The sequence below is a fragment of the Nothobranchius furzeri genome, chromosome 9 (genome assembly GCF_043380555.1).
Source record: "Nothobranchius furzeri strain GRZ-AD chromosome 9, NfurGRZ-RIMD1, whole genome shotgun sequence".
Taxonomy (NCBI): domain Eukaryota; kingdom Metazoa; phylum Chordata; class Actinopteri; order Cyprinodontiformes; family Nothobranchiidae; genus Nothobranchius; species Nothobranchius furzeri.
The window spans coordinates 5761038-5773537 of NC_091749.1; the positions used below are offsets into that span (position 1 = coordinate 5761038).

General features: G+C 43.0%; 1 protein-coding gene across 3 annotated transcripts in view; it reads right to left on the reverse strand.

Moving 5' to 3' along the window:
* The window catches only part of mtss1lb (MTSS I-BAR domain containing 2b), a 102951-nt gene that overhangs the window by 25341 nt on the left and 65110 nt on the right, over positions 1-12500 (reverse strand). For all 3 annotated transcript variants that reach the window (XM_070554612.1, XM_070554613.1, XM_070554611.1), the window contains exons 4-6: positions 8889-8973; positions 7942-8033; positions 4926-5000 (exon numbers count right to left, since the gene is read on the reverse strand). In XM_070554612.1, coding sequence (XP_070410713.1) covers positions 4926-5000; positions 7942-8033; positions 8889-8973 — 252 coding nt within the window. The remainder of the gene's footprint in view (positions 1-4925; positions 5001-7941; positions 8034-8888; positions 8974-12500) is intronic.

Below are 12500 nucleotides of genomic sequence, written 5' to 3' on the forward strand. Positions count from 1 at the left end.
ACGTTCACATCCAAAAAATGACAAATATTTTATTCAGTTTGAAGATTATTGGTTAAATTCTTCTTGAATGATATTAAAAGAATTATTAGGTAAAAACAATTACATTTTATTAAGAAATCCCCATAAAAAACGTGTTCAGTATTTTTTTTCTGTCAGGTTCATTTTAAGCAGATATAAAGACTCAGTCGTGCTCTACAGTAGCCGACCTGCCAGTCAGGGTCTTCCGAGTCACTTTACAGGCAGCGCCTCGTAGGACGATGAGTTCATGTCTGGTGTAGGACCTGAAACCACCCACTTTCCTCAGTGGGGAAGTGGCGCTCCAACAGAATACGTGAGAACGAGATGTCTATCTGGGTCACCGGGGGCTCAGACTGAGGGTCTGTCTAGTTAGACACGTTTAGAAGAAGCTGCATGAGCTCCAGCCCAGGACCGTGCACACCAGCTCTGCTCTCACTCGTTCTCCTGGCGTGGCGGTGACTATTACAACACACACTGGAATGTTCTCTGTTCATTGGGGCAAGCAGCACCAGGTTCGACGTGCTCCGTCATCATAAATGGTATCAATATGGTTTTTGCTCAATTTGGAAATTGGAAAACCTTTAGTAGGATGTGAAATAATTATTAATAATGTTGGAAACAGCAGGTGTCTCATAAATCCTCCACATGTTGGAGCACACGTGTCTCTACAGCCTTTAGGTATGGAGAGAGGCTTTCTACAGGTGGGGTGCAGGATGCTCTAATGAAATGTTTATTTCTGTGACACATCATGTGGGTTCTTAAAGATCCTGAGAAGCTTTTATCAGCTCTATCAATTATACTTGGAAGCTCTTCGGACTCAGCTGATTAAATTTGGGAGTCAGAGGAACTCGGGTGAAATCTAGGATTTTTAAGAACCCCACATCCTTTACACTGGGTCAGGTGTTGGGGGATACAAGCTTGAATGAAATTTCAGCTTTCACACAACACTTACTTTGGTCCCTGATACTCAGGCCTTCTGTGTAAAAGGAGAGGGGGGGGGGGGGGTCTAGATTACTGAGGGAATAAATGTACTTTATTTGAAATACTGAACATTAGGGTTAGAAACAACTACAAACTAGAAAAAATTCATGCATATGTTCCAACGTGGCTAAAAGGTGAAAGGTCAGAATGTTTACCGCCTGAATGCTCCTTAACAAAACACCTCATGAACACACAGATATTAACCCTTGAATGTCCAGGTTTAATGAACGCCATGGGGTCGTGTCCATGGACGTAATTTTCAGTTTAAAAGTGGGGGGGACATGGGGGGGGGGGGGGTATCTTTACAGTATGCTCTAATGGGAAACTGGCTTCAACACAAACGGTTGTTTTCCGCTTGGTCCTAGAGCTCAACCAGTGTCAATTTAATATAGTGTAATATTTTTTTTGGATAGTAAAAAGTGCAGGGGTCAAAACCTGACTTTGGAAAAAGTGGGGGGGACATGTCCCCCCTGTCCCCCCCCCCCCCCCCCCCCCCCCAAAATTACGTCCATGGTCGTGTCCCATGGGCGGGACACACGGATGCTAAGGGTTAATGAAACTACAAAGAATAATTCATGGTTTTACAACCAATTAGCATTTGGAGCTAACTCCATTAAGGATGGCTAATCGATTTTAGCAAAAACCAACATGGCTTTCAGACATTTACAGATGTTAGGGTAAAAATTCATTTGACCAGAAGAGATTTGTAACATTTTACAACAAGAGAAACTAAACTGTGCTTCGCTACAGCGGAGCAACTTCGGAGGTCATGAGTAATGAACCAGGGACTAATTTGTAGTAAACCAGTACTTACTGGTTACAACCAGTACTTACTGGTAAAAACACCCGCCGGTCTTGGGTGGTTTTACTAGTAAGTATTAACTACCCATTAGTTCCCGAATGACTGGCGAGTCGCAGCTGGTTACCCATCAGACCCTGGTTCATTACTCATGACCTCCTACGTCGTTCCCTAGCAACGAAGCACTATTCTGTGTCCATTATGTAAAGTGTTACTAAGAGCTTCAGCTCCATCGTTTCTCTATAAAACGTGTTTTGGTTTAAAAATCCAATATTAAACTTAACTAATTCAATGAAATAATTTCAAAACTACTAATTCCCCCGTCGTAGTGAAGGTCTTTGTTTCCACGAAGACTCGTCTAATCAAAGTTCCATTCTTGGTGTGTTTCCTAAACGTCTCACACATCTGCCCACATGAGCTGGTGGGTAACAAGACGAGGTGAACGCAGTAAGGGGCAACAGGCTCATACTTACCCTGCATCTCTGTTAAAGGGAGACAAATGCCACAGGGCAGGAGACACAGAGACAGCAGGCGATAACAGGAGACGGCAGAAACAGATGCAAGAGAGGGGAGACAGAGAGAGGGAGAGGGTGAGCATAAATAGCAGGACTCGTTGTTCAGGTTAGTACAATAAAACCATCACAAGACAGCCACAGAGCCAGAGGTTAGAGCAAAATAAGACAGACACAACCTAAACCAAACGAGACACATGACCACCGTGCTCCAGCTGTGGCCGTTTGTCTTTCGCCCTTTTTATTTTCTCTTCTAATTATTTATAGTAACCATCGGTCCAAACTAGGGCTGCTCGATTATGGCAAAAATAATAATCACGATTATTGTGACTGAAATTGAGATCTCAATTATTTAGGACGATATTTCAATTTATGTTGATTTTGTTTGTTTTTATTCAGTCATAAAATTGCTCAGGGCACTATCAGGACAAAAATAAATAAGAAACAAGATGATCACTAAAATAACTCCTGATTCCCAGTATAAAAGACCAATATACTTATAGCTCATAGTTTATGACCCAAGGGCTATAGACCTTGGTTTAACTCATTTAAGTCTAACCAGTACAGACCCAAATACCAATATCTTGCAAATACTGACAGCAAGAATTATACAGTGGTATTTATAACAAATGAATGCAAATAAATTGATGTTCACAAAATGTTGCATAACATTTATTGAGTGGTGTCAAGGTGCTGTAGGAGAGTGCACTAGCACCGTGTCCTCAGAGAGATTAGTCATTATTTATCAGCGTGAGGAACTTATTTCTACCTTATTTATAAACTATTTATTTACAAGTCCATCAGTTAATATATGCAGGGTTGTGTCAGTCAACACTGCGTCGCCTACAGGTTGTGCAGAACAGCGCTGCCAGGTTCCTGACTGGGACCAGGAAACGGGACCACATCAGTCCGGTTCTGGCCTCCCTGCACTGGCTTCCGATTTGCTATCGCTCACAATTCAAAATCCTCGTCTTTGTTTATCATTTCTTCCAGGGTGGTGCTCCCCCCTATCTGGCCACACTCCTGAAAAGACATTCCCCATCACACGCTCTGCGCTCCTCTGACCAAGGCTTGCTCGCTGTCCCTCGGTCTAGGTGTCGTACCCGTGGGGACCGGTCCTAGCACCGTCACTCTGGAACCAGTTGCCACCCTCAGTTAGGCTGTCCCCTTCTCTGCCAGTCTTTAAGAGTCACCTAAAAACACACCTCCTACGCTTGGCGTTTCCAGAACATGTTTGATTTTGGCCCTCTTTTATGTTGAATCCATTCCACAGTTTTCATTGGTACACTCAATCCATCCACTCAATCCAAATGTGTTTCACACATTTGTCCTTTACCGGACTGTTTCATCTATCTTGTAATTTCCATTTTGTATTTTGTAATTTGAATTTCTTTTATTGTTGATTTATTCAGTATATTTACATAAAACTGTACAATGTTCAGCGCTTTGGGCTTCCTGACAGGGTTGCGGAAGGCGCTTTATAAATAAAGCTTTGATTGATTGATTTGATTGATTAATGTAATAATTGTCCCAGCCGCAGCTGCATGATCTAAACTTCATGGTTCTCATATTTAACATCTAAATGTGTTTCATTACTTCCATCGTGCACGTCTACAGCCCCTCTGGTCCAAGTATGAACCCTTGTATTAATATGAACCTGGACTGTATTTCTGTTGTGATACACATGCTGCGGTCTGTAAGGCTCTGACTGTAAACTAGAACGTATCAAATGTAATTCACACATTTCACCTCCAGTACTCATGTCTAAAAGGAATATTTTGAATGTCTAAAGTCAAAGATGTCATTGTAAACGTGGTGGATCTGAAATAAAAACGGAGCTAACGGGAATTGAGATTATAAAAAAGAAAAGAAAAGCAGGACGAAGTGTTCACCTGTACAACATCTTTAGTTCCTCTTGTGCTGTTGACTTAACTTGTGTTGGACTGTTGATCCATTCACCCCACTTTCATTTTGATGCGCTGCTTCCTGTGTACGCACGCTACTAAACTGCTGCTTATTGATATTTCAATAACTGACTCTTCTTTAGGTTTGATTCCGAATGTTTAGATTTGATTGTATATGGTTATAACTGCAGATCTGTTAGGGTTAGGGCTACATTGGGCTTAGATATAATATTGTACTGACTTAGTAACACACAGCCTAATGGAGTTGTTAAGGATTGCATGTAAGTTTATGATCAGCGCCCCATAGTGGACTGGAGTCTGCAGACTGACTAACATTCTTCCATGCTTGGTCACCGCTGGATTTCCAGGTGAAACAGTCTGGAAGAGGTGCAGATCTGAGCTGTTCACTGTGGAAAACCAACTTTTCACACCTGCTGGATGTTTGTATTCCTCGGCCTGGTGAGTGGCTGGAAGCTTCTCCTGAATGTAGCAGCTTTAACTGGCTGCTGCTTCACCAAGTCAGAAGATTCAGGACAAATGAGGAGAGAGCTGCCCCTGCAGACTGCCACTAGGTGGGGCTGTAATCTAATAGTTCATAACAGATTCTACACAGAGGATTGTCATCCCAAATGAGACTTTTATCAAGAGTTCTTGGACCTCTGGTCAGATTCTCTGATGCGTCTTCCACAGAGACCTCGACAGCGGACTCACCTTTACGAGCCTTCTTCTGCAGTTTCATGGTGTCGGATGACTTCTTCTTGATCTCGTGGCGTGACCTCTTGTACTCTTGAACGAGGAGGAACAGAGATGCTTTCAGACAGGAATGTAAAGCCTCGGGCTGAAATCACATTTCCTTGTGTTCCTCATGTAAACTAAAATAGAACGACTTCTAAGAGCTGCTTCACCAAGAGGCCACCGATGAAGACGTTACACCGCCTGAGGGGGAAACCGCTTCAGAGGCCGGCTGGTTTCAGCCTCAACCGTCACGTCTAAATATCTGGAAATGCTAAACCCTTCTCTAAGACCACCCAGCACATGTGGGACATGAACGGTACGTGTCAGCATGCGACAGAGCAGGTTAAGCCCCCCTCGTCTCGTTTAGATGTTTCTCCTGAGTCTGAAAATGTAGCTGGATTTCTATTTTAATCCGGTGTTTGAGATTAGTCGGACCTCATAAACAAAACTCTAATTTTATTCAATAAAAAAGTAAAGATATACATTTAAAAAGGACTAATGTCACACAATAATTGAATGGAAGGCATAACGCTTGTGCAGGAAGCTAATACTAGTGATGGGACGAACAACAATGAGCCAAACCCCGTATCGGTGCAAGTATCGCTTAAGAAAATATCACGTGACCGATACAGGAAGTGTGTCGTTTGGATGCGCCGCGCCAAGTTGTGTTTAAAAGGAAACAAACTAACGACACGTTGCAGATGGGTTGGATGGAGTTTAGGGTTTAGGACTTGTCCTTTATCATCATGCTCACTTTTCTCCATGACTTCATGGATCGTTCCAAGAAGTTTTCCCCAGTCGGGAATAATTTTGATCTTTTGACGCCAGAAAAGGTAAATTGTTTTCTCCCTCTGGCAACGTTTACTGTTTGTGTTTGTAGTCTTTCTCCGGTAAGAGGCTCAAATTGTTTTCAGATAAATTAACTGTTTATTTTCTTGTAGGTGAAGTGTCGGCTCTGCTCCACAGAGCTGTCTTACTCCAATAAGAGCACTTCATCAATGCCGAGGCCTTATAGAGCTCGGCATGGCGATGATGGATGGGCAGATACCCCAGGTGTGTTGGAATTATCACTAAAAAAGTCAGAATTGTCAAAAATGGTCTATTACACACAAAAGACTTTGTGTGACTCTGTAGTATTGCTTGTAAAAATCCTTTTAATGAGCTTTTTAAAGCTTTTTAAAAAATATTTCCTTTTGTCTGGCAGTTCCTAACAAGCAAGCAGTGGATGAGGCCGTGGTTAAAGAGCAAGTCACCCCCAAATCACATTTTTTTTTGCTGATAAACTATATAAAGGAGTGTCTAATCATGCTACATACACGTGTAGTCAATAATTTGGCAGTTCAGTGCATCTTGGTTAAAATTCAAATATTCTGCCTAAAACTGTCAGTGGTGCGCCGTCATCAGGGAAAAACTCTGCACTGTATTTGAATTTAAATCTGCCACCGCTATTGGCTAAGAGGTATGCTATGATGTCATCTGGTATATTATGATGTCATAATGCCATTGTGAGCCTGTGTGTGTGTGTGTGTATTTGTTAGCGGCTCCGCCCTCTTGGTCTGCCAAGCAACAGCATTTGTTGCATTTTTCAAACAGGAAGTGGGAGTGAAGTAAGAATCTGGTAGGGGTGACTTGCTCTTTAACGTGATCATCAGACTGCCAGCCACTCACCGCAAACGTTTGTTCCTCAATAAAAATGCATGAATGAATCCATATTTTTGTTTTGTATGATCTAACACGTTTAGTTCAAACTCCTACCTCTGGTTTTTATTACAGACACATTCAGAAGATTTAACATGACAACTCACTGTAGCATTTACACAAACAAGGTTATACACGAATGATAAACTGCTTTCATAAACAACTTAACTCAACAAGTTGAGCAAATTAAATTATATAATGATGAGATAATATTTTGTTTACAGGAAATGAAATCTTGCACACCTGGTGAGGGTTTGCAGCATGAAAGCGTTTCCATCTCATTTACCTGCAATGACTTTAGAAATACTGCAGGTGTCACTACTGAGTGACCAACACAGTGTCAATGCAGTGCTGGCAGTTTGTGGAGTGTGTCAATACACTCCTTGAGATATCATCATTCCATCACTAGCTAATACCCTCTTATTAAGACAGAACGTGTCCGGACAGCCACGTCTGCGACAAGTCCAAAAGCTGCTGGAGGACCTGATTCTAAAGGTGTCTTCTGTTCTGATGATGGGTCGGGAGTTTAGGAGCTGTTTTAGAACAACACGCTCCAGGGCCAGAGCGGATATGTCATCACTACAGTAAGCTTCGAGTCTGTCCCGGATCACCTCACAGCGAGACATGCCCACCAATCCCCATGGAGAGACAAGCAGGAGACATCCTAATCAGCAGCAGTAGCTCAGGTGGTAGAGCGGGCTGCCTCATGATCATGAGCTCGACTCCAGCTCCCGCCAGGGGCATCCTGCTGTTGTGTCCTTGGGCAAGACACTTCACCCAACTTGCCTGTGTTAGTGGTGGTCAGAGGGGCCAAATGGCAGCCTCGCCTCTGTCAGACCTCCCCAGGGCGGCTGTGGCCACAAGTAGCTTACCATCACTAGCAGTGTGAGAGTGTGTGAAAGCGTCTTTGGGTGTCTAGAAAAGCGCTCTATAAGTTAAATGCATTATTATTATTATTATTATTATTATAATCAGATATCTGAAACATCTCAACTGAGTCTTTTTGATGAGGAGAGGCAGCGACTGCTCCAAGCTTCTCCTGGATGATGAAGCTCGTCTCACGGCTACCGTCTGATAGGTCCTTTTAGCCTCTGGTGGATCCCATAACAAGACGTGAGGACAGGAGCGTAGGCGGACCGGTAAACAAGCTTCACATAGATATTGTGCGTGATCTTGAAAACAAACCCAGACTCTAGAAGCAGCACTGATGGTGTCAAACCCACAGTGGGAATGAGCTCCGCGTGCTGCTGTTGAACTGTCCAGCATGCTGGGAGGAAGTTAACCTGCGATTTACCTTTGGCATGGTCCTTGTCCAGCTGGTTGGCTGTCTTTTTCCAGTCCTCTATCTTGTCCTGGAGAGGAGCGATCAGACTCTCCATCAAAGCACTGCAGGGACAGACATGACAGAACCACACAGCTCAGTGAGAGAGGTCCCCTGTGGCTGAAAGGAAAGAGAGAGGAAGTCCTAAACCAGACACAGTGTACAGTGTCCCTAAAATCACTGGACAAAAGCGAAACTCCATAATGAAGTCGTATTTTAACGTTTATCGGACGTTTCCTACGGTTCTCCATTCTTACCTGTGATGACAGAAACATTCTGACAACATTCTGTAGCTTTAAACAGCTTCGTTATAAAACGTTCACACCAAGAACATTCATCATTTCACCCATAACCAGAGAAGTGCTGAGTCATCTAAATCCTGCCATGTTGTTCCTGACGACCACCTCCTCGTGTGATTATTCTGTTAGACGCTAAAAGTCCTCCAGATCTGTTTTTGTCTCATTTCTGCGTGAACCGCGTTCCTCTGAGAGGACGTCTCATCCCATCACCGACCTCAGCGTGTCATGTTTGGGTTACATCTAGCTCTCTCCTCCCATGCGGGGCACGTGAGGTGAATGGGCTGACTGCACCATGTACACAAACACTTTAGGACCAATTCAGATTTAGTAACCCAGGGCTGTAGATCACCATCATCACCATCATCATTACCGTTTTTGTTGAGGAAAAGTCATTAGGGAGTCCAGAGAATGAAGACGTAGGAAAATGGTGGTGAGGAGCAGACGTTGATGAGGTTTCCTGCGTGGTCGGTGGTGCATACCAACGTCTGTATGCAGTTATCGTCATTTAAATATGGTCTGAGAGTGGAATGTAGCTAATGGAACGAGACAATAACTTTCCACTTTAAAGGAACCTTGATGGATGGTGGAAAAGGAGAGGAAGGTGGGATGATTGTATCTTACTTGGTGAACTGGCGAAGTTTGGCCTCGATGCTGCGATGTCTCATACACATCCTGGTTAGAGCCGACCCGATATCTCTGGTTGCCCCTGCAAGGAAGACAGGATCAGTCTAAGTCTCAAACACACACACACACACACATACACACACACACACACACACACACTCACAAGCACACACACACACACACACACACACACGCTCGCAAGCACACATACACACACACACACACACACACACTCACAAGCACACACACACACACACACACTCGCAAGCACACACACACACACACACACACACACACACACACACACTCGCAAGCACACACACACACACACACACACACACTCGCAAGCACACACACGCACACACACACACGCTCGCAAGCAAACACACACACACACGCTCGCAAGCACACACACACACACACTCGCAAGCACACACACACACACACACACACACACACACACACTCACACACACTCGCAAGCACACACACACACACACACACACACACTCACAAGCACACACACACACACACACACACACACACACTCGCAAGCACACACACACACACACACACACACTCGCAAGCACACACACACTCGCAAGCACACACACGCACACACACACACGTTCGCAAGCAAACACACACACACACGCTCGCAAGCACACACACACACACACTCGCAAGCACACACACACACACACACACACTCACACACACTCGCAAGCACACACACACACACACACACTCGCAAGCACACACACGCTCGCAAGCACACACACACACACACGCTCACAAGCACACACACACACACACACACACACACACACACACAAGCACACACACACACACACACACACACACACACTTGCAAGCACACACACACACACACACACACACTTGCAAGCACACACACACACACTTGCAAGCACACACACACTCGCAAGCACACACCCACACACACACACACACACACACTCGCAAGCACACACACACACACGCTCGCAAGCACACACACACACACTCGCAAGCACACACACACACACACTAAAATGTGGGTTTTGTTCCCCAAAGCCCAAACCTGGAGTCGGGATGGCCACAGACACAACATGGTGTGTGAACCGTGGCCCTTCCTTTGTTTTCGTTCACACTCAGCCAGTATTTACACAAGAGCACAACCTGCCCCGGTGGGATGCTGCACTCACTCCCAAATACAGTAGTGTGTCGCGAGGGAGAGCCAGTTTCACGTGCAGCTGCAGACAGCAGTCTATCTTAAGGGCTGTGTGGAAAACGCTGACCCCGGAGCTTAGTTCTGTTTCATTCATGGCAGATACAACTGACTTCCACACAAGGTGTGTAGTGCTGCTGCAGCACAGGTACACGGCCATCAGATGCACCGCTGTAAGCCCAGACTAAGCAGTGATTTATGTTTGTTTATCCTTTTGTAAAAATGGAGAAAGGTTACAAATTCATCTAAAACATCTGGTGTAAAGCATGCTGAAAGAGACCAGCCGCTTTACTTTAAATTACTGTCATGACTCAAGAGCAGTGATTACCCAGAGGGGGGGGGGCCAGATAAGAAAGTTTCTAAGTCTAGAAAACTCCATTTTTATGCAAAACCACAGGGTTCATGTCCTGTGTGCATTTGTTTCTGCAGGTAGTTTAGAGTCTAAGCTGCTAGTTTAGAGTCTAAGCTGCTAGTTTACAGTCTAAGCTGCTAGTTTACAGTCTAAGCTGCTAGTTTACAGTCTAAGCTGCTAGTTTATAGTCTAAGCTGCTAGTTTATAGTCTAAGCTGCTAGTTTATAGTCTAAGCTGCTAGTTTAGAGTCTAAGCTGCTAGTTTACAGTCTAAGCTGCTAGTTTAGAGTCTAAGCTGCTAGTTTAGAGTCTAAGCTGCAGCTGTTACACACCTGCTTAGACTATTAAAACCTGGATGGTGGGAGCTTTCTACAGCTGAATGAAGATAAGACTGAGATCCTCATCTGTGCCCCAGACAAGCTGGTTCCCAAAGTCAGAGACTCTCTTGGTCAGCTTGCTTCTCATGCCAAACTTTCTGTCAGGAATCTTGGTGTGACCTTTGACCCAGCTCTCACCCTGGATTCTCGTGTCAGTTCTCTTGTTCGCTCTTCCTTCTTCCATCTCAGGAACGTTGCTAAGCTGAGTCCCATTCTGTCCCGCTCTGAACTTGAGACAGTTATCCACACCTTCATCTCCTCACGCTTACACTACTGTAACTCTCTTTTCACGTGTCTGAGCAGAACCTCCCTGAACCGTCTACAGGTGGTTCAGAACGCCTGTGCTCGGCTTCTGACCAAGTCCTCCAAACACACCCACATCACCCCACTTCTCCTCCGGCTTCACTGGCTGCCAGTCAACTTCAGGGTTCATTTCAAGGTCCTGGTTCTGGTCTATAGGTCCTTACATGGACAAGCACCATCTTACATTAGTGATCTTCTTAGTCCCTACACCCCCAGCAGGTCCCTGGGGTCCAGTGATCAAAGCCTACTGGTTGTGCAGGTCTGTGCTGAGCTAACACCTGTTTTGTGTTGTTTTTCTGTGTGCAGGTGCAGTAAGTAAGTAAGTAAGTAAGTAAGTTAAGTAAGTAAGTAAGTTAAGTAAGTAAGTAAGTAAGTAAGTAAGTTGAGTAAGTAAGTAAGTAAGTAAGTAAGTAAGTAAGTAAGTTAAGTAAGTAAGTAAGTAAGTAAGTTGAGTAAGTAAGTAAGTAAGTAAGTTAAGTAAGTAAGTAAGTTAAGTAAGTAAGTAAGTAAGTAAGTAAGTTGAGTAAGTAAGTAAGTAAGTAAGTTAAGTAGGTAAGTAAGTAAGTAAGTAAGTAAGTAAGTAAGTAAGTAAGTAAGTTGAGTAAGTAAGTAAGTAAGTAAGTTAAGTAAGTAAGTAAGTTAAGTAAGTAAGTAAGTAAGTAAGTAAGTTGAGTAAGTAAGTAAGTAAGTAAGTAAGTTAAGTAAGTAAGTTAAGTAAGTTAAGTAAGTAAGTAAGTTAAGTAAGTAAGTAAGTAAGTAAGTAAGTTAAGTAAGTAAATAAGTAAGTTAAGTAAGTAAGTAAGTAAGTAAGTTAAGTAAGTAATTAAGTAATTTAAGTAAGTAAGTTAAGTACGTAATTAAGTAATTTAAGTAAGTAAGTAAGTAAGTAAGTTAAGTAAGTAAGTAAGTTAAGTAAGTAAGTAAGTAAGTAAGTAAGTAAGTAAGTTGAGTAAGTAAGTAAGTAAGTTAAGTAAGTAAGTAAGTAAGTAAGTAAGTAAGTAAGTAAGTAAGTTAAGTAAGTAAGTAAGTAAGTAAGTTGAGTAAGTAAGTAAGTAAGTAAGTTAAGTAAGTAAGTAAGTTAAGTAAGTAAGTAAGTAAGTAAGTTGAGTAAGTAAGTAAATAAGTAAGTTAAGTAAGTAAGTAAGTAAGTAAGTTAAGTAAGTAATTAAGTAATTTAAGTAAGTAAGTAGGTAAGTAAGTAAGTAAGTTACGGTAAGTAAGTACATAAGTTAAGTAAGTAAGTAAGTAAGTAAGTAAGTTGAGTAAGTAAGTAAGTAAGTAAAGTAAGTAAGTAAGTAAGTAAGTAAGTAAGTAAGTAAGTTAAGTAAGTAAGTAAGTAAGTAAGTAAGTT